The following is a 26,503-nucleotide window of genomic DNA, read 5'->3' as shown; positions in this document are numbered from 1 at the left end:
TGTTGGATCTTACAGTAAGTGTACATTTAACTTTATAAGAAACTGCCAAACTGCGTTCCTGCCAGCAATATGCAAGTTGTAAGTGCTACACATCTTTACCAACATTTGGTGTTGGTACTGTCAACCTTTTAAATCTCAGCCACTCTAATGGATGCAAAGCAATATCTCACTGTGGTTTTAATTTGCCTTTTCCTAAAGATTAAAGATCTTGAGCATTTTTTCATGTGCTTCCTGGCCATTCATGTATCTTCTTCGGTGACATGTCTAGATTTCCCATTTTTAGTTGTGCTGTTTACATTCTTATATTGTATATGTGGTGGATTAAAGTCCTGTTATCAGATACATGTTTTACAAATACTTCCTCCCAATCTGTTGCTTCCTCATTTTTCTGATAGTGTCTTTCAAAGAGGAAAAGTGTTTAATTATAATAAAGATTTATCAATTTTTTTCTTCTGCAGTTCCAGCTTTTTGCATTAAAAAGAAAATCTTAGCTAGCCCAAGGTCACCAAGATTTTCTCCTATGTTTTCCTTTAGAGTGGTATAGTTTTAGTGCTTACATTTAAGTTCATAATACATTTTGAATTGCATATAGTGTGAAGGAGCTCAAAGCATGTCACCCCAAGATAATGCCATGTTGTCATATTGATTATTTTGAGTTAAAGGCACCTGGGAAACAATAGGTGTAAGAAGGGCACTCTGACCCTCCTTTTCTTCCTGAAAGCAGGAGATACAACCCCCATGTGAAAGGTACCCTCCCTGTGCCAGGAGGAAGGAAGCCATTCTGATCACCAGAGATAGGGAATTTGGGGCCAAGAAATCTGTACAAACTAACCTTCTTAAATTAACCCTTATCTTCCTAGTTACTTCTTCACCATTTACTACTCCTAGCCAAAAGTTATTTGCCTTGTCAATTCTTAACAAATTTATTGTTTCTTTGTCTAAAAGGTATACAAGCTTCCTGCTCTGGTCATTCTTCAGGTTTTCATTCTCTTGCACAGACAGCCATGTACATGTAAAAATTTAATAAAATTTGTATACTCTTCTCCTGTTAATCTATGTCAGTTTGATTCTTAGGCCCAGCCAGAGAACCTAAGAGGATAGAGAATTTTTTTCTCTCCTACAAGGGCAAGGTAAGAGTCAATAACTTTTTTTTCCTTGCATATGGATATCCAATTGTTCCAGAACCATTTGTTGAAAAGACTATCTTTTCCCCACTGAATTACCTTGGGAGTTCAGAGCAAGTATTACTCTAGTATTAATTTACGCCCACTACTAAAATGTAAATCTTCTGGCTGATGGGAATATGAACACTTCCCAGACCTGTGTGAGACTTGCTAACTGTGTGAGACTTGCTTTCCTGTGACTCTTTCCCTGCTCTTGTGGAGTTTTACCCATAACACGTACAGATCAATATTCTGGAAACTCCTGCAGGAAGAAAGCTGAGTCAATCTTAGGGCTCTCTTGTTGGTTTCCCTTCTCTCAGGAATCACATGTGCTGCCTGCATTGTCCAATGTCTACAAATACTTGTTTCATACGTTTTGTCCAGTTTTCTAGTTGTTTACAGCAGAACAATTCCTGTAGCAATTTTCTTGAATATCGGTCACTTTATTTTTAAATAGTACAGTATACAGGTAATTCTCAAAGCTTACAGAAAGATTAGTAATCTTTTAAGTTTAATTTCTCGTTTTAATACTTTGCTGCTCCTCTTTCTTAAAATCTATGCCCTGGTTATCTTTCTTAGTTTTCCTATTTTTCCTCCAATTTTTCAGTGCATGAATTCTTTATAGAGGCCTGTCATAGTCTTGTATGTTAACTTCTTCAAGTAAAAACTGAGTTTCATTTACTCTTCATGAAACGAGCATTTTAAAATTAAAAAATACATAAATCTCACATTAGTGATTAGAAAGAAGAAATCCCAAAAAATCTAATAAGAGTTTTCTAGTACTGGAAAAGCAAAGTATACACCCTCTCTCTAAGCCTTTAACACAGCAGGATATCCTACATCAATAACAAGAAAACACCTAAAAGACAAGTCAAAAGCAGCACTGGTTTCCCTGGCCATTTGCTCAGGACCACCTCCCTGGACACTAATTTGACTCACTGCTCTCTGCTCTTGTTTCTCTGCCTCTCTGGGCCGTGGACTTCATTCCCCAGACCTCCTAAGGACTGGTGACCCATTTAAATTCCTTCCTTGGATTGGTATCCTTGCTGAGAGTTGAGGCAAGGGAGGTCGTCTCAACCGCTTCTAACCATGATTCCTTTGATTACTGACATCACTTGTAATTCTGGAAAAGAAATACTTCTCTCATTGGCCCTGAAGAACCTTCTGTACTTTGGCAAGCTTGCTAGTCTCATTACCAGAAAAGGGAGATTGAAACAGGAGAGCACTTCCTACAAGTCAACAACAACAACAAAAAACTCAATTAAAAAATGAGCAAAGAACTTAAACATATCTCCAAAGAAAATATAAATGGCCAATCAGCATATGCAAAGATGTTTAATATCACCAACCATTAGGGAAATGAAAATTAAAACCACAATGAGGGAATTCCCTGGTGGTCCAGTGGTTAGGACTCCACGCTTTCACTGCCAAGGGCACGGGTTCAATCTCTGGTAAGGGAACTAAGATCCTGCAAGCCGCGTGGCGTGGCCAAAAAACAAAAACAAAAAAAAACCCACAATAAGCTATCACCCCCCAGCCATTAGGATGGCTTTTTTTTTTCTTTTAAAGACAGAAAATAACAAGTGTTGGCAAGGATGCAGAAAAACTGGAACCTCTGTGCACTGCTGTCAGTGGGAACATAAAATGGTGCATCTGCTATGGAAAAGAGTGTGGAAGTCCTCAACACATTAAAAATAGAATTACCATGTGATGCAGCAATTCCACTTCTGAGTATGTATTCAAAGAATTAAAAGCAGATATTTGTAAACCCATGTTCATAGCAGTGATATTAACAAGACCTAAAAGGTAGAAGCAACCCAAATGCCCATCAACAGATGGATGGATAAATAAAATGTGGCATAAACATACAATGGAATATTATTGAGCCTTAAAAAAAAATGAAATTCTGGTACCTGCTACAACATGGGTGAAACCTGAAACATCATGGTTAAGTGAAATAAGCTAGTCACAATAGGAAAAATGCTGTATGATTCCACCTATGCAAGCTGTCCATTGTAGTCAAATCTACAGAAAAGGAAAGCAGAATGGTGGTTGCCAGAGACTGGGAGGAGAAGGAAATAGGGAGTTACTGTTTAATGGGTATAAAGTTTCAGTTACGCAAGTTGAAAATATTCTGGAGATTGATTGCACAACAACGTGAATATACTTAACAATACTGAAATATACACTTTAAAATGGTTCGGATGTTAAGTTTTACGTTACATGTATTTGACCACAACAAACACACACACACACACACACACACACACACACACACACACACACACACGAGAATACCGCAATGGAAGTCTTTGGTTAAGGTTTCTCTAATACAGGCTACCCATCAGGGCATTTAAATAGCCCATTAGTTTACATGGATTGCTTGGCACCATGAACAACCTACACCAAAAGAGTGATTAAAAGGAGATTTGATGAATTCCAACCCACAGCATTATTTAAAAAAAGAAAAAAAAAAGTGTATTGGAACTTAGGAGGAAAATCTAAGAAAGGACATTAGAAGCCATAAAATAAGGTATTACGAAAATTCCATCAGTTGTAAAGATGAAACTTCTTTACAACTTCCCCATATTTGTCAGTTTTTTTAGCCCGTATGTTATCCTATAGTGACTGGCAGTTAAAAATCTAAAGAAAGGATTAAAGAAAAACTGTATGTTTTTATTTAATGATAAGTAAGTATGTTGAAAAGATTAGGTCCTTCCCGATGGACAATCCTAGAGAGAAAGGAACCCCTAAGACATGGAGTAGATGGTTGCAACTTCAAACATCAATACAGACTAGATCATTGGGACCTGCAGAAGGAAGACAGGAATCCCTGAAGAGTCCACAGGGTCAGGAACAATCCTTGAGGTTTACTGACACAAGTGTTAGAATCTTCTTTAAAAGTTGTTCAAACATGTGATCTGCAAACCTGTCACTGAAGCACTAACAACTGTCTTCTCCTTCAGGGTTGTTTCTTGGTGTGTGTTTCTGGCTGACATAATTAAAAGAAGCCCTATTTCTAAGTCTCTGTCAGGGAAGCCTCAGTGGGAATTTCTGATCCCCACATCACGTTACTCCCAGCAGATACTAATACTGTGGAGCCACGTTCATTCAACAGAGCAGGTCAACTGAATAAAAATGAAAATCGGTCCTTCCACTGAGGGTGCTTATGCTGGTCCTAGCTGTGATGGGTGGCTTGCCAAGTACCCTCTTCTGAATGCAGAATAAACATATCGCCAGAGAAATGGGAGGAAAACTGCAAGACCATCTGAGTCCTATCCCTCAGTTTTGGGGTAGGCCAGTGGTTTTAAAATAATATGGTTAGTTGCTTATCTGTACTGCTTTTATAGTATTCAATATATAGCCTATGAGGTAATGTGCTGCATGACTATTTTCAAATGAAATTGCTAAGTGCATACTTAACCCTATTGCTGAAAAAACAAACAAACAAACAGGAATGCTGGTTTCTATATTGCTCTGAAAACAGGAGAACCGACTTTCAAGTCAGAATCCTTGAAATATAAAATGGTTATCTACATTTATGCAAACATTCCTGAAAGCTGTTAACAGTAACATTACTTTTGTGAGTTAGGGAAATATATGGCTGGTCTACTTACTCTAATTTATGCCTATCCTTGAAAGTTAACAGAATTCCAATACTAAATAAGATCCTAAGAGACAAATTAATATTCCCTTAAGAATGAGGAAATGTTTCCATCTTCACAGGTAAGATTTAATTTAAATTTTTTGTCAGTAAGTTACCTGACAACTGAAATGCTATAACTATACCTGTAAATTGAAAAATACTACCAGATAAAGAGAAACCACCTTTTCTTTCTAGTAAAAGGAAACATACATTTTCTTTCCTTTGTCTAGAAGTCTAAAGTACCCCAAGTTTCACAGTCACATGATAGTTCCATGAATGTCAGTATCCAATATGCACTCATTTACACAAAAACCACTTTTCTTCCACTGTTACCAGTTGAGTCATGTTGAAGAAAGATCAAAGTGTACCTAACACTGAGAAACACTGCTTAGGACTTGGCTATGGCTGTAGATGGAGCCTCTTGTTAGTTTAGAAAGGATCACTTTCTTATTAAACCTACTGCTAAAAAGACCATATACTGATGTGTTGCACATTAAATAGAACTTACAGACTAATGTCACAACTGCAATATATTATAAGGTGACTGTTCTCCATTGATCCAACCCTTCTAATAAAAACACCCCTGAACATTTCTCCCTCAAGACAAGGAGGACTACTGGAGATGAAGCATGCTTATGAAGTCCTTCTCTGTTATAGTCAAAAAGACCTAAAAACAGCTTAGCTTTGTTATCAATATCCAGCAGGTAGACAAGGCATTTGGGTTTAGGTAAAGGTTTTGTGGAACTACTTTCTGGAGCTCAACTGAGTTCAGAAAAAAAACTGTGCAGTGGGCTATGTCACCATCACGGAGCTCTGACACCCCTCAGAGGCTTCCCTATCACAAGAATTCACCACGCTCATGGCGGAAACAATCTATACATTACCTTCAGCTGCTCTAGGGCAAAAGATGAACCATCTTGCTGTAAATTTTCAATAATCTGTTCCACAGTATTGGCTGAGAACCAACTATGAAAGAAAGGGAAACATAAGATTTCAACAATGTGTAAGTGATTTCTTCTTTCCATGATAGCAAGGAGTCTAAACACAGGCTTCCCCTAAACCCTATTTCAAGAATGAAAAAATTTCCAACCTATATTACAGGATGATGAAATAGAACATTGTTTCTCTGGGTGTTTGCAGTCTACCTTCACTAATGGGAAATAAAGCCTACATTTTCTCTTCTGCTTTCTTGCATCTATCATACATAAGTAAATGATGTCTTAACTGTCAAAAACTGATGCTTCTAAAACGTAATGATAGTTGCCTTATTTTCCAACAGTTTTTCTCCTCTTGTGTTTAAGTCAGTCTGTCAGTCTCTCAAATCATTGCACAAAACCTTTTGCTGATCAGCTTGATAAGACCTTCAGAGAAGATGACTTTACAATGATAAAAGATAAGTTAGTTCAATTGTTATTTTCTACACTCTCTTCCCCATTAAAGAAATGTTTTGCACTAAAATGAATCAGCATGATAGATTACTTAAATTTAATGAGTTTATTTCCCCCTGAAGGAGTGGGCAGGAAGCTACTTTCAAAGGTAACTAAAAAAAACACTGCGTTATCTGATCTCAGAATTTGGTGCATTCTCAAACACAGCACAATTACAGCGTTAGTAGTAAATTCAATTTAATATAGTCTTTCCAAAGGAACAGATATAATTGACACCTCTCTTTAAGTACCTGTTTATTTTGTCCATGTGTTCCTCAAGTATAAAAGACTTGTCTTGATCAATCTTGGACTGTTTGAAAATAAAAACCTTTAATTAATTTGATGCAACTCAAATCTTAAAAATTCTTAAAATTTTCACCATATTTAATGATATATTTTGTGGCAGATTGCAACTTTCACTCAAATTACATCCAGTCTCATAAATAACTACTACCATATGTTCAAAATTCAGACACTATGTATTATTCCAGAATAGCTCTTAAAACTATCAACAGCAAAAAATGTTCTTGTGTTTTTATTTGTATGCCATTACATATTATTATGTCATCATTAAAGTGTGTCAATGAATTTAAGGATTTCAAGGGACCTAAGAAGTCATCCTGCCCCAATTTCTGTCTGATATAGAAATCCCTACCACATCCCCGATATCCCCGCAGCACTGATCTCCAGGGGAAAAAAAACACTACAATGTGTAAGCGATTTCTTCTTTCCATGATAGCAATGAGTCTAAACACAGGCTTATATCCCCGATATCCCCACAGCACTGACCTCCAGGGGAAAAAAAACACTACCTCAGAAGAGAACTCATAAGTGCTTGAACAACTATAATTAGGATTAAAAAAAAATTTTTTTTGAACCAAAAATCAGCCCTCTCGTGTTTATAGTTCTAGTTAATCCCCCTTGAGTTAATCTTTTCTCACACAGTGCCGTTTTGAGTCCCCTCACAATCCAGGTCCTTCTTATGTACAAATTCCAGTTTATCAAGGTCATTCTTAAAGTGTGGTACATGTACCTTAGCTGCAGACGTGGCTGAATCATAGCAAAGTACAACAAGGTTCCGCATACCCTTGTTTTGGATACAATGCTTTTAATAACAGGCCTAACTCTAGGTTAGTTTGGGGGCAGTCCTATTATGCTGTGATTGACACTGGGCAGTTAAAACTTTTTTAAAACTGGTGCCATTGTAGGCTACATTTCTCCCATCCTGTACTTATGAATTTGGTACCCTGGACTGAAATACAATTATCTCTATTGTGATACTGTGATTTAAAATAAAAAATATGTATTTGGTCTCCGTCCATATATTTGGCCTTTTGTTCCAGGCTCACAGCTCCCAAAAACCCATGAAAATCTCTAAGTAGATCACCTTTTGTTATAATATATGGTCTTTCGTCTTCGGTTCCTGAAATAAAGGTGAAATGGCTGTCTTTTGTTATTCACAACAAGCCCCTTTCAATCACACCTTTGTTTGTTACTGAGGTGACTATAGGAAAGCCCTAAGGATGGGGGCTGGTTGCCAGGGGAACCAACCAAGGTAAATTGAAGTGCCATACTCCACTATCTAATCCCACACCTCCCCCATCTCCACCTCCAGTGAGGCGAAAAGGGCTGGAGATTGAGTTCGATCACCTATGTCAATGATTTAATCACTCGTGCCTACATAATGAAGCTGTCATAAAAACTCCAAAGGATGGGGTTTGGAGAGTTTCTAGGTTAATGAACATGCAGGGAGAGTGAGTGGCTCACCCCAACTTCATGGGGACAGAAGCTCCTGGGCTTGAGGCCCCTCTGGACCTCACCCTATGTATCTCTTCATCAGGCTGTGCATTCATATCCTTCATAATAAACCAATAAATGTTAAGTGTTTCCCTGAGATCTGTGAGTCATTCTAGCAAATTATCAAACCCAAGGAGGGGGCCATGAGAACCCCAATTTATTGCCAGTCCGTGAGAAGTACAGGTGACAACCTGGGATTTGTGACTGGTGTGTAAAGTAGGGTCCAACTTGTGGGACTGGGCCCGTTAAGTTGTGGGATCTGATGCAAACCTCAGGTAGACAGTGTCAGCATTGAAAGGAATCATAAGACACCCAGCTTGTGTCGTGGAGAACTGCCTGATGTGTGGAAAACCAACACGTCTGGAGTCAGGAGTGTTGTGAATGTGGTAGTAGTGAGAAGGAAAGGAAAACACATGGAGGGTTTCCCAACACATCTATCAAATTTCACATTTTTACTATTAAACAGATCACTCTGAACTTGGTTTTTTTTTTTTTCACAAACATGTTTACCTAATTTAACTTAGTTTCTTAGTTTCAAATCAGTCTGATCAAAACACCATCAACATTCTCATCCAAATCACTGAGGAAAACACTGACTAAGAGAAGGCCAAGACGGCTTCACTTACAGCCTAATACCCAAACATTTAACAGAACTCCTTGGGAAGGCGCTTCAACCCCCCACACGCTATAATCCATCCCACGTTTACCCAATTTGACAACGTAAGAGACTGTCAGATGCTTTGACAAAATCTGATGAAATGCTCACATGCTCTGTATTCATATTCATACACTAAGTATTCAGGGCCCATGAATCTGTACTCATGTTCTTCTGTTCTGGGTAATTTTGTCAGGGGGCGGTTACCATTTCTCTAAATATTTCCTCTCCTCTGTTACAAATTCCTAACAGGTTTGGACCTCCTGAAATAATACCAAGTTTTCTTTTCTCTCCATTTTCCACTTTATTATCCTCTTAGAGTCTTCCTCATCCATCAATTTTAATCTAAGCTGTTGTGAGGTTTTCCCCCATTTCGCTGTCACATTTTAAATTTCTTTTTTATTCTTTAACTATTTCTCTTCGTAACATCTGTTCTTATTTCACAGATGAAATATTTTCCTCTTATCTGAAGATAAAAAAAAAAAACCAAACCTATAATTGTTAGGGTTCCTTCTTCTCCTTGCATTGCCTACTTCCTTCAAGTACATTTTTTATTTTAGCCAATCTCCGGTTTTTAATGCCTGGCAATCCTTGTTATTCTATGTGAAGCACTAAAATTAGGAAGCTTTGTGTGTAATGTCAATTGCAGTTATGGGACTATCAATTGTCTGATGCATTATGAGATGATCAGGCCTGGATGTTTTTTTCATAGAGGGGTGCTCGAATGTCAATAGCTACAGGTTTTCTTTTGCTTCTAATGAACTGCTTGGGAGTAGGATGGTGCTACTGACTAAATGTTTGTGCCCCCACAAAATTCATGTTGAAATCTTAATCCCAGTGTGATAGTATCTGGGGGTGAGGCCTTTGGGAGGTAATTAAGTCAAAAGGATGGAGCCCTCAGGATGGGATTAGCACCCTTATAAGCAGAGACCTGAGAGAGCTCACTTTCTCTCTCTGCTATGTGAGGACACAGCAGGAAGGCATTCATCTGCAAAACAGGAAGAGGTTCCTCACCAGGAACCTAATAGGCTGGCACCTTGATCTTGGACCTTCCAGCCTCCAGAACTGTGAGAAATTTCTGCTGTTTAAGCCATCAAGTCTACGGTATTTTTGTTATGGCTGCCCAAACTTAGATAGATGGTACGTAAGAGTTCTGGAAACCAACTAGGAAAAGAGGCCAAAATTCTTCCCATTTAATGTGTTCTGCCTCTTTTCAGTAGAGCACCTCACCTATCCCTGCCCTTAGCCAGCGAGGCCTGTCAAAGGGAGCTGGTACCCTACAAAGAGTCTACAGAAAGAACTGGCTTATTTCTTATCGGCTTCCCCCACTGAGTTCGGTGTTCTCAGGTCTAAAGTAGTTGCCCTCATCATTCCACTTTCAAGCTTCCAAAATCCTGACATCTCATGCCTGCCACTGTCTCCTTTTCTGTTCTATTTCTCCTTGTGGATTCCTGCCTTTCTTATTCCTTTACTACAATTTTAGTGGGGTTTCAGGAGGGAGCATATATGGCATCTAACATGTTTAACTAGAAGTCATGTAGCATTTTTATAGATTCTTGGCTCTTAAAAGAGAATTTAAGTTAGACAACAAAAGGAATTAAAAGAAAACACTGCATCGTATGTTATTATATTTCGATATAGACCAGAGTTTCACTTTAGCAGCTCCACAAATAGCATCAACACTGAACCTCCATTACACGAATGTCACAGTGTGTTGTAAAAAGCCCTTGCAAGGGCCAATCACAAGGCTATGCACTGAAATTCACCAGCAATGAGAAAACAAGCTGTGTAGTTGCATGTAAAGAAGTCATCTTCTCAGATGGCCATCCTAATGATTGTGAAGCACTGATACTCCCAACAAGCTTTAAAGTAAATAAATCCCAGTACATTTATTTATATCGACAAACTGTAATATTCACCAACTGCTAATTTTTCAGTCACTTCCCCTTCCCCATGAATTAAAATCTGAGGTTAGAATACTGACAAGATTACCTTTGCATGGTAAGTTTCTAAGACATCTGCAATATTTTCTTTCGAAGGAGATTTCAGGGCTAACAAATCTTCTTCTAACATGCCCAACTACAGCGGGGGGAAAAGGAAAACATTTAAAACACCACAGCAACACAGAATTTTTTTTCTTTAGAAATCTTACACTCTTTTTAAAAATCCTTGTCTTAAAATTATGATGCTCTCCCTTCAGCTGAATCAATGAAGGCAATTTTCACTGAAGTTGAAGGCACACACATTCCCATAAAGTAAATGCTGCCTTGCAAGGAACGGATAAATACAAAAGAAACTGACGAGGAGAAATAGAGACATTCATCTTTGTTTCCCTCTAGCTATTGAGCACTTGAAATGTAGTGTTGCAACTAAAGATCCCAATTATAAATTTTATTTTAATTAATTTTAACGAAAATTGCCACATGTGACTAATGGCTACTATAGTCAATGCACAGGTCTATAATATAGCCACACTTAACTCTTGTATGGCTATTAACATAACTGACACCATCTTGGGCCCATACAGTTCCTCCTGTCCTTCCACTAACCCTTCCCAGGACTGTACTGTGTGGTAAATCACTTCTCTGTCATCAAGGGCTTTGTATCAATAGTTAATAGACATTGTTTAATATTCATTAGGACCAAGTGGCCTCCATGCTCTGTTAGTCCCCAAACAATGATGAAGACTCTCACTGACGTATGTATTCCCAGTGCCCGAGAGACGAGTTACCCATTCATAAATCCCAATTTAGGAATGCATGTCCTGTTTCCAAGCACATATCCCCATACCCGAAGGTCAACTATAAAACTATCCCAGTGGCCCCTCAGCAGTGCAGAGTGCAGTTGCGAATGCTGCCAGATCACTGTCCACCCAATGCCACCCTGAGCATAAGTGACCCTCTAACAGACTGATCCACTGATTATATGGAGCCGCCTCCCTCATTTTTTGGTCTCAAGATACCTTCTCAGTTCGGTGGGTACTATTCGTTCCCTCTGTCCTCCAACAGCTTTCCCCCTATATCCCTCATATACCTCTTCCTACACTCAGCCAATTGGACTTTTTACTGTTTCTAAAACACAGCTAATGCTTTCCTACCCCTATGGGGCTTGCTCATTAAAGTCTCCTCTATCCAGAAAAACTTCTCCTGACAATACTTATCTTAAGGCCCAGCTGAACTGCAACCTCTATGAGAAAACTTCCAGTCCTTTCTTATAAGTAAGCTCTTCCTTCAATGGATTCAATGCATTGAATCCTTTCTTTGTATTCTGTTTGTACACTTTCCATACTTTACTCTGTCAGATGATACAGATGGTTTTTTATCTTTTGTACCCACCTCTAGCCCCATTCCCAATGCGTATTATTCATTTCTGTTATGCACTACAGGCCCTGTAAATGGTAGGCTATGCACCGCATGTATTACTGGGCAATCTGACTAAGAGAGGAAAGGGCTGTGGATCAGCTCTCTCCCCCATCCTTAACCAAATTCCACTATAATCAAGGGCAAATAATGGAGTACCCATGTTTGCTTCCTGTTACAGCTCAAGGGAAGAATGAGACAGCCACCTACTCAATGTGACCAAGGATGCCCATAAAGATCTAAAAAAGAGAAATATCTGAAAATTCAGGCAAATGTGATGGAAGGCCCTCGTAACAGTGTTAAGGGGGACAACTTTCAACTTTGTATACTTCATACATTTTAATAGCATTCCTTCCCCTATCCCATAACACCCCTACCTCAAGATCAGAAATCCATGGGTTTCCTGGGAAACTGACTTTACCCCACAGTTCCAGGGATGGAGCACATTAGCTAGGACAGATAAGCCAGTGTATTCCACCCACCCATGTGGTTCAGGCACAAGCCGGTCCAATAAGACTGAGCTAAGCCAGCTGAAGCAGAAAAATCCCAAATCTCTTGCTGGGAGTTCTAAGGCAAAACCACCTTGAACTGGGCCTTCTGTTACATTTAACACAATGACTTTCAACTGCTATGATGAAACTGCCGTCCTCAACGTGGAGATGAGAAAACTGGGGCTAAAGAGGATAAATTCAAGCGAAGATTTAAAACCAGGCTGTCCATCTGCACATCCTTTGCCACTGTGCTATCCTGGGCTAAGAAAACTGACCGTGCTGTTTAAGAAAAATGTTTTAAGACCAAGGTAAGTAATATGTGTCCCTTACAACAGATATCCTTCAGAAGAGTTTTTAAGACCATATTTTACAAACTTTTAAATGCACTAGGGAAACTAACAAACAAAAGAATCTTTCAAAAATATCTTTATAAAAGCCTATCTTTTTATACATAAATTCAGATTTTTATATATTAGACTTTCTTAAAATATTACTTTTTTTTTTTTACACAGACTATAATTATTCATTAAAAAATATTCACTGAAGGTACCAGGCAAAACAGCCCTGGATCCAGATATAATTATTTCCATTTTGCATATGAGGAAATGAGGATTGGAGAGCTTACCCAGGGTCACACAGCTTTAAGGGTACATGTAGGGTTCAGACCCATGTAGACCAAAGCCTGTAATCTCAACCACTCATACTGCCTCCCCATGAGCTATTCCAAACAACACAAAATGCAATCATCCACTCAAGTAATTACCTTTTCAGAATCTACAAAGTGTGTAGCAATTCCTGCTGCATACACATCTCTTCCTTTCAGCCTGAATCCTGTTAATGCAAGGAAGCACCCAAGTTTTCCTTGAAGACGTGGCAAGAAATAACCTCCACCCACATCAGGGAATAGCCCTGTAATTAAAAACAAAAAGAGACAATGATTCAAATGAAAAAGATAAATTCAGCTCTCTTTACTTGAGATCAAAGAGCCATTTTTCTCTGGAGTCTGAATCTACAGTAAAAATATTATTACTATACCACAGTACTACAACGTACTATACAATGCAATCAATGTCACAAAAGACTTGCTATAAATCGTGCTAACTTAATTGGGGTACTTTTCAAATTTTTCATGTTTCATTTCTATAGAACTCAATAAAGGATATACGGCACAATGTTCTGGATATAACTACTTGATAAATATTACTTAAATTACTCATCTCTACTACTACTTTTTAAGAGTCTCCAATGTAGGTAAAGACTGAAACAATATTTTCTTTCCAAATGATAAGCACAGGAAAAAATATATGTAATCTAAGGCTATTATGTGATAAATTATTATTACCATTTAATCAATGTCCAAACAATTATCTAATATTCAAGATACTTAAAGTGATGTGATAACCATTAGTCCTACTAAATGAACACGTTTATACCTAATTAAATCACTTGCACTTACTCTTTTCTTAACCATGAGTATTTTTTAAACTCCCTTATTCTCTCTACTGGCAACAACTAAAAATAGCATATATGCAAATACTTGCCAGTACACTACTTTTTGGTGTTTAAGAGCTCCTTAAACAATTGTGACCCTCTAGGTTTATAATCCACCTATCTATTTGAAAATTGCTTCAATTAATTCAGATAAAAATAGAAGCATTCAAATTCTTCCCAGTTCTACTTGTCAAAAAGTTCCTAGGGGGCTCCCCTGGTGGTGCAGTGGTTGAGAGTCCGCCTGCCGATGCAGGGGACGCAGGTTCGTGCCCCGGTCCGGGAAGACCCCACATGCCGCGGAGCGGCTAGGCCCGTGAGCCATGGCCGCTGAGCCTGCGCATCCGGAGCCTGTGCTCCGCAACGGGAGAGGCCACAACAGTGAGAGGCCCGCATACCGAAAAAAAAAAATAAATAAATAAATTAATTAATTAAAAAAAAACTAACACCTTTATCAGTCTTCAAGGCCCCTGACCACTTTTTCAATTACATCTCTTACTACTCACTCACTATACTCCAGCCACTCTGGTCGTCTTTCTGTTCCTCAATATCCATTCCTACTTGCTGCTGAACCTCAGGAGCACTCTGCCCAAGTGAAAACACTTCTGTGTGTTCCAGGGCCCCACATTCTCCTTCTTCGCCCTTTGCCTCAGTGGCTGCTTCTTTCCAGTTCCCCTTACTGGCTCCACCTCCCTTGCTGGACCTGTGCCCACTGCTGTGCCTAGGCCTCATCTGAGGCTCTCCGATACCCCACACACGCATTTCCTTAGCTCTTATAGCTTTAGATAATATCTATATGCAGATCAGTCCCTGTTAGGGATGGAATTGTGTCCCAAATGGTGTCCCAAAATTCTTAAGCTGAAGTCCTAACCCCACAATGTGACAATTTGGAGAAAAGGACCTCTAAAGAGGTAATTAAGGTTAAGTGAGGTTATAAGAGTGGGGGCCTTATCTAATAGGACTGGTGTCCTTGTAAGAGGAAGAGACACTGAGGGCACACGCAGAGGAAAGGCCATGTGAGTACAGAGAGAAGGCAGCTGTCTACAAGCCAAGGACAGGGGCCCTGGGTGAAACCAAACCTGCCAATACCTTGATGTTGGACTTCCAGCTTCCAGGACTGGGAGAAATAAATGTTGTTTAAGCTACCCAGTCTTGGTATTTTGTTATGGCAGCCCTCGCAGACCAATACAGTCCCAAATCTGTCTATCTAGTTATGCCTTTTTCCCTTGAACACAAACTCTCAAATCTGCATTCTAGATTTAGCCACATAGATAAGAAGCATCCCAGAAATCACATGGCAAAAACACAACTCCTGATTCTCATCCCTCCAACCATACTGTTCCTTCCCTAACTGGCCTCATCCATCTAGTAGCACTACCTAAACACCTTGGAGTTATTCCTGATTCATTATATCAGCAAGCAAGTTAACTCCAAAACATTTTCTAAATCTATCCACTCTATTCCAACTCTATAGCTCCATATTACTCCAAGCTTAAAATTATCTCTCTCTAGACCTGTGCTATCCAATAGAATTTTCTATGATGATGAAAATGTTCTATAATCTATGCTGCCACTAACCAGATGTGGCTATTAAACACTTTGCAACTGAAGAACTGAATTTATTTAAATTTAATTTATATTAAGTAGCCATCTGTGGTTAGTGGCTACAGTATCAGACAGCAGAGCTCTAGATTAATGTAATGACCTCCTAACAAGCCTCTCTACTCTTGCACCCCCTACAATCCATTATCCTTAAAGCAGCCAGAATGATGGCATTAAAATGTAAACCAGACCATGCCACTCCCTGCTTTAAACTCTCCCACAGTTTCCCATAATGTTTAGGTTTAAATCCAAACTCTTCACCAGAGGTCCCTGTGTACTTCTTGAAGAGCACAGTATAACACTCCTGCCCTTGATTCAGATAGTTGACTCTATGTGGTTTCTTGAACCGGTAAAGCTTTATTCTTGCTTTAGACTAACTTCTTAACACCACAGTATTCTGTTCTAAGATATTAATATAGCTCCTTCCCTCTTGTCATTCAAATCTCAACCTAAAGGACATCTCCTTGGAAAACCTCTTTAACCATCTAATCTAAAGTAGCCATCCAGGAGAATTACACTTTGGGTAAGATGGAGTAAGAGGGACTAACTTTACTCTCCTACTTGAAATAACTATAGAAAATATACGAAATATCAGTTTTCAACAAACTGGACCATCAGGGAATAAAGGTAAGTGATCTGTGAATATCTGAAAACAAGTGAGGTAAACTCTACAAAAGCTCCAGCTTAAAGCCTTGAGAGAATGTCCAGGCCCAGAACAGCCCTTGATTTGAGGGAAATAAAGCTAAGAATCCAGGGAAACTGAGGCAGACAGAATTCCCAGAAGAGAGTACCAGAGAGGAGAGAGCTGCACAGAGAGAAAACTCTGGAGATCTGCAGAGTGTCTCCCTTAAGTCCTCAGCTTAGTACTGATCAGTACATGTGTATGAAGAAACTGCCTGAGGTTATGGAAAGAACCACAGGAAAGGATTATAGAGAACAGTACTGGGAACCTCCACGGGGCTGAGAATAGTGCCTGTTCCCACCAATCAGACTGTGAGAACTCAGGATTCGTGGGGGCACTGAGTAGAAGGCAAAGAAGGGTCTCATTTCAGTAGTAGGAAATAATTAGCCCTAGCCTGAGCACTGCTCCAACCTTGCATCTAAAAAATAATAATAATAATAAATTTTAAAAAAAACTAAAAGACCTGAAAGGAACAAACTGTTTCCAAGTAACATAACCTCATCCCAGAAGCAAGCTCAAGAATATTTATAAGAATATAGATCTTCCTCAATTTACATTGGGGTCACATCCTGATAAATCCATCACAAATCATAAGTTGAAAATACCATAAGACAAAAATGCATTTAATACACCTAACTTCCAAACATCATAGCTTAGCCTAGCCTATCTTAAATGTGCTCAGAACACTTACATTAGCCTAAAGTTGGGCAAGATCATCTAACACAAGGCCTATTTTATAATAAAGTGCTGAATATCTCATATAATTTATTGACTGTTATGCTAAAAGTGAAAAACAAAAAGGTTCTAAGTATCAGTTATTTATCCTTGTGATTGTGTGGCTGCATAGGAGCTATGGCTTGCTGCCACTGCCCAGCATCACATGAGAGTATGGTACCGGATATGGCCGGCCAAAGAAAAGGTCAAAATTCAAAGTACAGTTTCTACTACATGTATATTGCTTTTGCACCATTGTAAAATCATAAAATCAAAAAACTGTAAGTCAGACCACCATAAGTTGGGAACCAACTATACAAAAATATCCAGCACTCAACAAAGTAAAACTTACAATGTCTAGAATCCAGTCAAAAATTACCAGGAATCTAAAAAAGCAAGAAATTGCCACCCATGATGACATGATAAAACAATCAATCAAAATTGATCCAGAACTGTTGCAGAGATGTGGAAAAACCTAGAGACTGTCATTTGGAGTAAAGTAAGTCAGAAAGAGAAAAACAAATATCGTATATCAACACATATATGTGGAATCTAGAAAAATGGTATAGATAATCTTACTTGCAAAGCAGAAATAGAGACACAGATGTAGAGAACAAACGTATGGACACCAAGGGGGAAAAGGTGGGGGGCCCTTTAAATACAATCATAAGAAACAGGAAGAAAGCTACAAAAAGGTACGTCATAATCAAGGGATCAAGGCACACCAAAACAAGTGATCAGCAGAAAATCTTAAGAGCAGCCAGAGAAAGTAAAAAAAAAAAAAAAAAAAAAAAAAAAAAAGACACTTATTTACAGAGGAACGAAGATAAGGATAAGAGCAGATTTCTCATGGAAAACAACATAAATGAGATGGTGTAGCAAAATCTTTAAAGTACTGACATTTAAACAACAGAATAGAATTCTATACCTGGGTCTCATATCAATGACCTCAGGTTTCACCTTAGGAGACTAGAGAAAGGAGATAAAACTTCAAGTAAGTAGAAGGAAGTAATAAATATCAGAGCAGAAATCAATAAAACAGAAAATCAAAAAACTTCTTTTGAGATCAATTAATAAACCTCTAATTAGAGTGATCAGAAAAAAAAAAGAGAAGACAAATTACTAATATCAAGAATGAGAGGGTTTCCCTGGTGGCGCAGTGGTTGAGAGTCCGCCTGCTGATGCAGGGGACATGGGCTCGTGCCCCCGGTCCAGGAAGATCCCACATACCGCGGAGCGGCTGGGCCCATAAGCCATGGCCGCTGAGCCTGCGCATCCGGAGCCTGTGTTCCGCAACGGGAGAGGCCACAACAGTGAGAGGCCCACATACCGCAAAAAAAAAAAAAAAAAAAAAGAATGAGAGAGGGACTTCCCTGGCAGTCCAGTGTTTAAAACTCCACGCTCCCAATGCAGGGGGCACGGGTTTGATCCCTGGTCAGGGAACTAAGATCCCAAATGCTGCATGGCATGACCAAAAAAGGATGAGAGAGCCAGGTATTACTATAGATTCTACAGATACTAAAAAGATAATAAGGAAATGAATTTTATGCTAATAAATGGACAAACTCCTTAAAAGACCCAAATTACTAAAGTTTGTGCAAAAAAACCCAGATAACTTGAATAGCCTACATCTATTAAAGATTTTGAATTTGTAGTTAAAAACCTCTCCACAAAGAAAACTCTAGGCCTAGATGGCTTCACTGGTGAATTCTACCAAACACATGAAAAAAAAGAAAAAAAAGAATCAATTCTACCTGAACTTTTCCAGAAATGAACCCAGCATTACCCAGATACCAAAATGAAGCAATCAAAATGATGTTACCAGAAAACTACAGACCAATATCCCTCATGAACATAGATGCAAAAATTCCAAATAAAATTTTTGTGTATCAAACCCAACAACATATAAAAAGTAGGACACATCATACTAGAGTGAGATTTATTCCAGCAAACCAGGGTTACTTTAATGTTAAAAAACCAATCAAAGTAATCCTCACTTAACAAACTAAAAAAGAAAAACCAATGATCATCTCAACACATGCTGAAAAAAATTACAAAATCCAAAGTCCATTCCTAATAAAACCCCTCAGAAATCTAGGAACAGAAGGAAAGTTCCTCATCCTGATAAGGGGCACCTATGAAAAACTTATACCTAATATCGTACTTAATTGGTGAAGGACTGAATGTTTTCCCCCTAAGATCCCAAACAAGGCAAGAAGGCCAACTCTCAACGTATCTGTTCAACATTGTATTGGAAGTTCTACCCAGTGGAATAAGGCAAGAAAAATAAAAATAAAAAGTATCCAGATGGGAAAGAAAAAAGTAAAATGTACTTTATTTGTAAACAACATAATTATCTATTTAGAAAATCCAATTCAATCTACAAAAAATCTACTAGAACTAATAAGTTGGTTTATCAAGTTTGCAGGATACAAAGTTCAAAACTCAATTATATTTCTATATATTGATAACTAACATCAGAACTAGATTTTAAAAATATCATTTATAATATCATTGAATAATATGAAATACTTAAGGAAAAATCTGGCAAAAGATGTATAAGAAACTGAAAACTACAAAACATGGCTTAGGGAAATTAAAGAAGAAGACCTAAATAAATGGAAAGATATACCTTGCTCACAGGTCTGAAGACTCAACATTGTTAAGATATCAATTCTCCCTAAATTGATAGATCCTAGAAAATCCAAATAAAAATTCTAACAGGCCTTTTTGTTGAAACTTACAAAATCACTCTAAAATTCACATAGAAATACAAAGGATCTATAGAGCCAAAACAACTTGAAAGAAAAAAAAAGAACAAAATTAGAGGATTATCATTACTTGATCAAGACTTACTATAAAGCAACAGTAATCAAGACAGTGTGGTGTTGGCACCAAGATCAGCACATACAAAGGTGCAAAGGCAATCAGTGGAGAAATAGTAGTTTTTTCCAAAAAATGATGTGGGAATGATTTTATCTCCCTATGCAAAATAATAAACTTTGATCTATACCTTTGATCCATACCTCTCACCACATACAAAAGTTAACTCAAAATGGAGCATAGATCTGAATGCAAGATATTTCCTCTAATAATCTTTCATCTAAAATTAAAGACATGTACAGCAAAAATTAACACAACATTGTAAATCAACTATACTTCAATAAGAATAAATAAATAAAATCGACTACAGTGCGCTAGTGTCTCCAGTTTAAATATGCTTGCCTTTGTGTTTTCAGATACGAGTATGAGCTAATATAAACTTTTAGGTATCTTCCTATTATAATTTATTTTTAAAAGTTCTTTCATACAAGATTCCATCAATTCCTTCAATAACTGTAATCTGAAATGTATCAAAAGACGATAATTGTAAAAGTAATTATGAAAAATTTAGTTTTTTTTTTTTTTTTTTTTTTTTTTTACCTATTGCTGTTTCTGGCATTGCAAAAAGAGACTTTTCAGTAGCCACTCGGAATAGCCCATGAACTGAGAGACCAACTCCCTAGGGAAAAGGCAAAAAATTGTTTTAAAAATACTGCGGGCGTTTAAAAAAAACCTCACATTCACAAACATTATAAACCAAGTAAATTATATCATATACAAAGATATACATAATATATATTATATATAATTCTTCATAAAGAATTTCTTTAAAGGAATTTCAGGAGATAGACGGGAGGGAAACCCTAAACCACACAATTTCAGAAGAACTTTCTGGGTGAAAAGTACATGGGTATCCCTGATATCTGGAACAGATTTGTTTTAGCTAAAATGTTTTTGATTAGTATCCTGTGTTATGCTTCAGGTCCTCTTCCCCAATTACCTCTTATTTCAAACTAGATGCAGCATTATAGAATACTGACTCTTCCCAGAACCACTGAGTATTCTTAGTGGAACCAATCATCAAAAAAGCATAACCAAGCTATTCTAGCAAATTTCAGTAGCCTTAAATAGAATATTAACACATTTTATTTATTCACATAGTTCATCAAATAAAATTAGCAACATCATTTTTCTCAGATACAACACTTAGTAACTATTTAACTCTTAAAAATCCATTACTAAACACAAGTTACAAAATAAAAAGATTTGGCTGAAAGTCTGTTTCTGACTTGTTGAATGTCACTGAAAATGACAAACTTAACAGTCATCTCTGAATCAACAGATATATTTGAATAAAGTAAGAGGTATACATGTGTTTACAAAGTATCCAAGTTTGTCTGTGCTCACATTGTGACATACATTTCCTATGTTTTTCACATTATTCAGAACTTCTATTAGATTGTTTAGTGCATGTAGCCTGTACAACACAGAGAACAAAGCAAACAGAAATAGCTGGAGAGAGAAAAACAGGCAAATGCACTACTCAAACTTGCCTTAAGCCCACACTCGCAGTTCAATTTTCAGGAAGACAAGCTATGTTGCGTTTTTGTCTTTGGATTCCCATTTGTTCCCTGCACTTGTCTCTTAACTGCTCCCTTCTCTTTTCTGGATCTGTTTGGGTGAGTGCCTGTGCTTTTCAATTAAAAAGGTCTCTTCACCACATTTTCAGTTAGAACCAGACCCCGATTCTGTCATGATTCAGCATCACACAATAGCTGTCTTAGGCCTTTGGCCTCTAAAATATTCATCCCAATACTGCTGTGTGCTTTTTCCTAACACTGCTCTCCCTGATAGTCATTCCCATTCTATCTTCTGGAACCCTCATTCCTTTGCAAAAGAACCACTAACAGCCCAAATTCTCTACAGAGGGCCCTCCCTACCCCCTAAATTCAAGAAAGAAAGAAATTTATAAGCCCTGTACTCTTTCATGTAGAAGCTATAGATCCCATATTCATTGATTCAGTTATTTTGTTTCAGCCATGGCTGATAAAATAATGAACAAAGTCAAAGACTTCAAAATTTTAGTAAGAAGTTATTAATGAAAAGCTTTCCAAATAAGAGGTCATTGACACCAGTCCCATTAGGAGCCAATTTAAAATGCCTTTCAATTAAGATGAAATGAAGACCGGGAAAATTCAAGCCACCTGACTTGGAGATACTAAGGACATAAATACTGATCCACATTGAAAGGGGTGTAGCACTCTCATGGCAGATTCATATCTAATTTTTGTATCTTATATAAAAGAATCCATTATAGGTTGCTTATATTAAATCCCCCTTGAAATTTCCAAAATTTACCATTACATACTATTAACCATTAATCTTAGCAGATACTCCTTTGCTAGACTAAAAAGGCTTCAGTCTTCAAGTTTTATTATATTAACAACCGGTTATACAGATTCATTCCCCAAATGTAAAATTTATTCCAATTCCTAACTCTCCTCAAATACTCTCCCTGCATCCTACCCAACCCAGCAGTCAAATTTCATTTATCACATAATTATAAATCTCTGTAGCATTTGACAGTGGCTCACTCTCTACTTCAGGAAACACCTGACTTGGCTTTGAGACACTACACTCTCCTGGTTTTCCTTCTAACTCATTAGTTGTTCTTTCTCTTCTCCCTGACATCAAAATGTTGATCCGCCCCAATGATCAGATATCATCCCTCTACTCCACTTCACCTGTACTCTGTTCTTTCTATTCATTCCCCAGGTGATCTCTTCCAAGAGCCCCAAGATTTTAAGCACTGTAACATTAATGACAAATTATTTTCCCACCCCTGATTTCTCTAGAATTTTATATCTAGCTGTTTACTTAACATCTCCACCTAAACATCTAATATGTATCTCAATGTTCATGCATCACAAGTAAACCTCTTGATTTCTCTTTGAACATGCTGCTCCCTCAGTCTTTTCCATCTCAGCAAATAGCACCATCATTCACCCAGCTGCTCAGGCCAAAAATTTCAGCATCATCCTTTCTTTCTGATCTTACAATCTAATCTATGAACCTTTTTTTCCCTTTTTTTTTTTTTTTGCGGTACGCGGGCCTCTCACTGTTGTGGCCTCTCCCGTTGCGGAGCACAAGCTCCGGACGCGCAGGCTCAGCGGCCATGGCTCACGGACCTAGCCGCTCCGCGGCATGTGGGATCCTCCCGGACCAGGGCACGAACCCGTGTCTCCTGCATCGGAAGGCGGACTCTCAACCACTGCGCCACCAGGGAAGCCCTATGAATCTGTCTTGATAGCACTAACTCCAAAATATATCTTGGATTGAGCCACTTCATCGCCACTGCTGCAACCCTAGGTGAAGTCACTATCATCTCTTGCCTGGGTTAGTCTCTCTTGCTTCTGTTTTTGCCACAATCCATCCTCTGCACAACAGCCAAGTAAACTTATTAAATGTAAATCAGTTCATGTCATTCTCCTGCCCAAAACTCTCCAGTGACTCCCCATCCCATTAAAATATTACTGAAATTCCTCATCCTGGCTGATAAGGCCCTACGTGATCTGGTCCCTTTCTATCTCCCTGATCTTATGGTCTACCATTCTCCACTTTCCTCACTTTCACTCTTGTCAGCCACACTGGCTTTTTTTTTTCCTCTTAATTGACATATAATATACAATCGAAAGTACACAAATAGTACAGACAGATAGCACACAGGTCCAGTGAATTATCCCAAAATGAACACATCCTTGTAACCAAAACCCAAATAAAAATTATCAGAAATTCTTTTATGCACCCTGTCAGCCACTACTCCCTCCCCATCCTTCAGGTAACTACTATCCTGACTTCTAACAAAATGAGATTAACTTTTTCAGGTTTTGATCTTGATATAAATAGAGCCATAGAGTATTATTTATTTGACTTCAGTCAATGTTATGTTTGCAAGATTTATTCATATGTGTAGCAATAATTTCTTTCATTGTACAGCATTCCTTTGTATGAATAAACTATTTTCATTCTACTGTGAATAGCTAGTTAGGTTTTTCAGTTTGGGGCTACTGCAAATAACGATTCAATGACCATTCTTACACATGTCTTTTGGGGCATAAGTACATACATTTTGGTTGGGTTGTAATCCTGTTGGGTCAGAGTATTAATTCAATCAACTTTAAAAGACGAGATCAAACAATTTTCCAAAGCAGTCATACCAATTTCTACTCCAGCAGCAATATGAGTTTGTATTCCATATCCTCACCAATGCTTGAAATTGTCTTTCACATTTTAGCCATTCTATACAGATGGCCAACAGGCACATGAAAATATGCTCAACATCACTAATTATTAGAGAAATGCAAATCAAAACTACCACGAGGTATCACCTCACACCAGTCAGAATGGCCATCATGAAAAAGTCTACGAATAATAAATGCTGGAGAGGGTGTGGAGAAAATGGAACCCTTATACACTGTTGGTGGGAATGTAAATTGGTTCAAACACTACAGAGAACAGATGGAGGTTCCTTAAAAAACTAAAAATAGAGTTACCATATGATCCAGCAATTCCACTTCTGGGCATATATCCGGAAAAGACAAAAACTCTAATTCAAAAAGGTACATACACCCCAATGTTCAAAGCAGCATTATTTACAATAGCCAAGACATGGTAGCAACCTAAATGTCCATCAACAGATGAATGGATAAAGATGTGGTATATATATACAATAGAATACTACCCAGCCATAAAAAAGAATGAAATGCCATTTGCAGAAACATGGATGGACCTAGAGATTATCATTCTAAGTGAAGTGAGACAGAGAAAGACAAATATCATACATCACTTACATATGAAATCTAAAAAAATAATACGAATAAATTTATTTACAAAACAGAAACAGACTCACATAGAAAACATTTTAGCCATTCTAGTGAGTATATGTTAGTATTTCATTGTGGTTTCAGTTTTCCTTTTCTTGCTGATTAATGCAATTGAGTGCTTTGTCATGTTTTGGTCATCTGCATATTCTCTTTATGAAATGTCTAATCTATTGCTCATTTTTCCATTGGACTTTCTTATTGATAGGTAGAAATTCTTTCTACATCCTTCATATGATTTCTTGTCAAATATATGTATAGTCAGCCCTCCATATTCATGGCTCCTCATCTGCAGATTCAACTAACCACAGACCAAAAATATTTTCTAAAAAATTCCAACAAAAAGTTCCAAAAAACAAAACTGGAATTTGCTGCATACCAACACCTATTTACATAGCATTTACACCGTTTACAACTACTTACATAGCATTTACACTGTGTTAGGTATTGTAAGTAATCTAGGGATGATTTAAAATATATGGGAGGATGTGCATATGTTACATGCAAATACTATGCTATTTTATACAATGGACTTGAGCATCCTTGGGTTTTAGCATCGGATGGGGGTCCTGGAACCAATCCCCTGCTGAGAACAAGGGACTGTATTCCAAATACCTATTTTCCAGCCTGTGGCTCGCCTTTTCACTCTCTTAATGATGTCTTGGAATGAATAGAGCTTCTTAATTTTAGCACAATCGAATCGGTTATTTTTGTTTATGGTACATTTAGTGTAATCCATTTAGTGTAATTTAAGTAATCCTTCCATACCCTCAAAGTGTAGCAGAAACATGTTCCAAACATTCAGGATTTTCTGTCTATTATTGATTACTAGCTTAATTCCACTGGGGCCAGAGAACAGTCTGTAAGATTAATCCTTTGGAATATGCTGAGACTAATTCTATGGCCAATTTTGGTAAATGTTCCATGCACACATGAATTGAACATGAAATCTACAGTTACTGAGTCCATGTTAATTGGATTGTTTATTGGACCATGTTCAAACCATGTGCATGCATGTAAAATGTATGTGTATATATGTACATATACTGTTTATGTCTCTGCTTCATCTGTCATTGAAAGAAGTATGTTCAAATCTTCTCCTAGGATTGTGGTTTTGTCTATTTCCCCTTTAAGGGTTTTCTACTTTTTTGCAAGATTAAACATTTTTAAATGTTTGAAAATATCACACCAGTAGAGTTATTTCACAGAGGCAGAGGTTTGTTCCCATTGTTTCTCAGTGTAATACTGTACATTATGAAACTCATTAAGCAATTCTGTTCAGCTTCATATTGCTATAAATTGAGAGTTTTAGACAAGCATTTATAAAATATCTTTCTATAGCTGATTAGAGTCACTAAAATTACTTTCAGAATCTGACTACACTGAACTTAAGAAGGTGAAAAGCTGAATAGCTTTCAACAGACTGAACTAAGCCCTATCTGCTAAGAGAATAAGAACCGAAATTGAGGGCTTGCTGAACTGGGCCCCAAAATGTTACACATTAGAAGTTAGGGTGGCCTGGATTCAAATGCTCAGCTTCAAATACTCCCATTCCTGACGGGATTGAGATGATCTGGGATTGCTAGTGCCCTTAGCCTAGGTTCCTACTAGAAACGATGGTAGGAAGATTACGCCATATCAGGGCTCAAATAATACTCAAGTAGAAATAACTCATTTAGAAATAACCAGCACTCAATTAGAAATAATCTGACATAAGACCACATGACTAAAGCCTAAGAGAAAAAATACACAACAGAAAGATTCACAGGACATACA

General features: G+C 37.8%; 1 protein-coding gene across 5 annotated transcripts in view; it reads right to left on the bottom strand.

Annotated features, from left to right (window-relative positions):
* The window catches only part of HIBCH (3-hydroxyisobutyryl-CoA hydrolase), an 86,815-nt gene that overhangs the window by 16,209 nt on the left and 44,103 nt on the right, over positions 1-26,503 (bottom strand). For all 5 annotated transcript variants that reach the window (XM_027125876.1, XM_027125847.1, XM_027125867.1 and 2 more), the window contains 5 exons: positions 20,448-20,526; positions 13,302-13,447; positions 10,681-10,767; positions 6,488-6,546; positions 5,694-5,775 (listed from right to left, as the gene is read on the bottom strand). In XM_027125876.1, the coding sequence (XP_026981677.1) occupies positions 5,694-5,775; positions 6,488-6,546; positions 10,681-10,767; positions 13,302-13,447; positions 20,448-20,526 (453 nt within the window). The remainder of the gene's footprint in view (positions 1-5,693; positions 5,776-6,487; positions 6,547-10,680; positions 10,768-13,301; positions 13,448-20,447; positions 20,527-26,503) is intronic.

Source organism: Aethalodelphis obliquidens, unplaced genomic scaffold (assembly GCF_003676395.1).
Source record: "Aethalodelphis obliquidens isolate GAN/ISIS:26980383/991018 unplaced genomic scaffold, ASM367639v1 scaffold2, whole genome shotgun sequence".
Lineage (NCBI taxonomy): Eukaryota > Metazoa > Chordata > Mammalia > Artiodactyla > Delphinidae > Aethalodelphis > Aethalodelphis obliquidens.
Note: the sequence above shows the minus strand (reverse complement) of the source record. Positions and strands in the feature narration are given on the sequence as shown.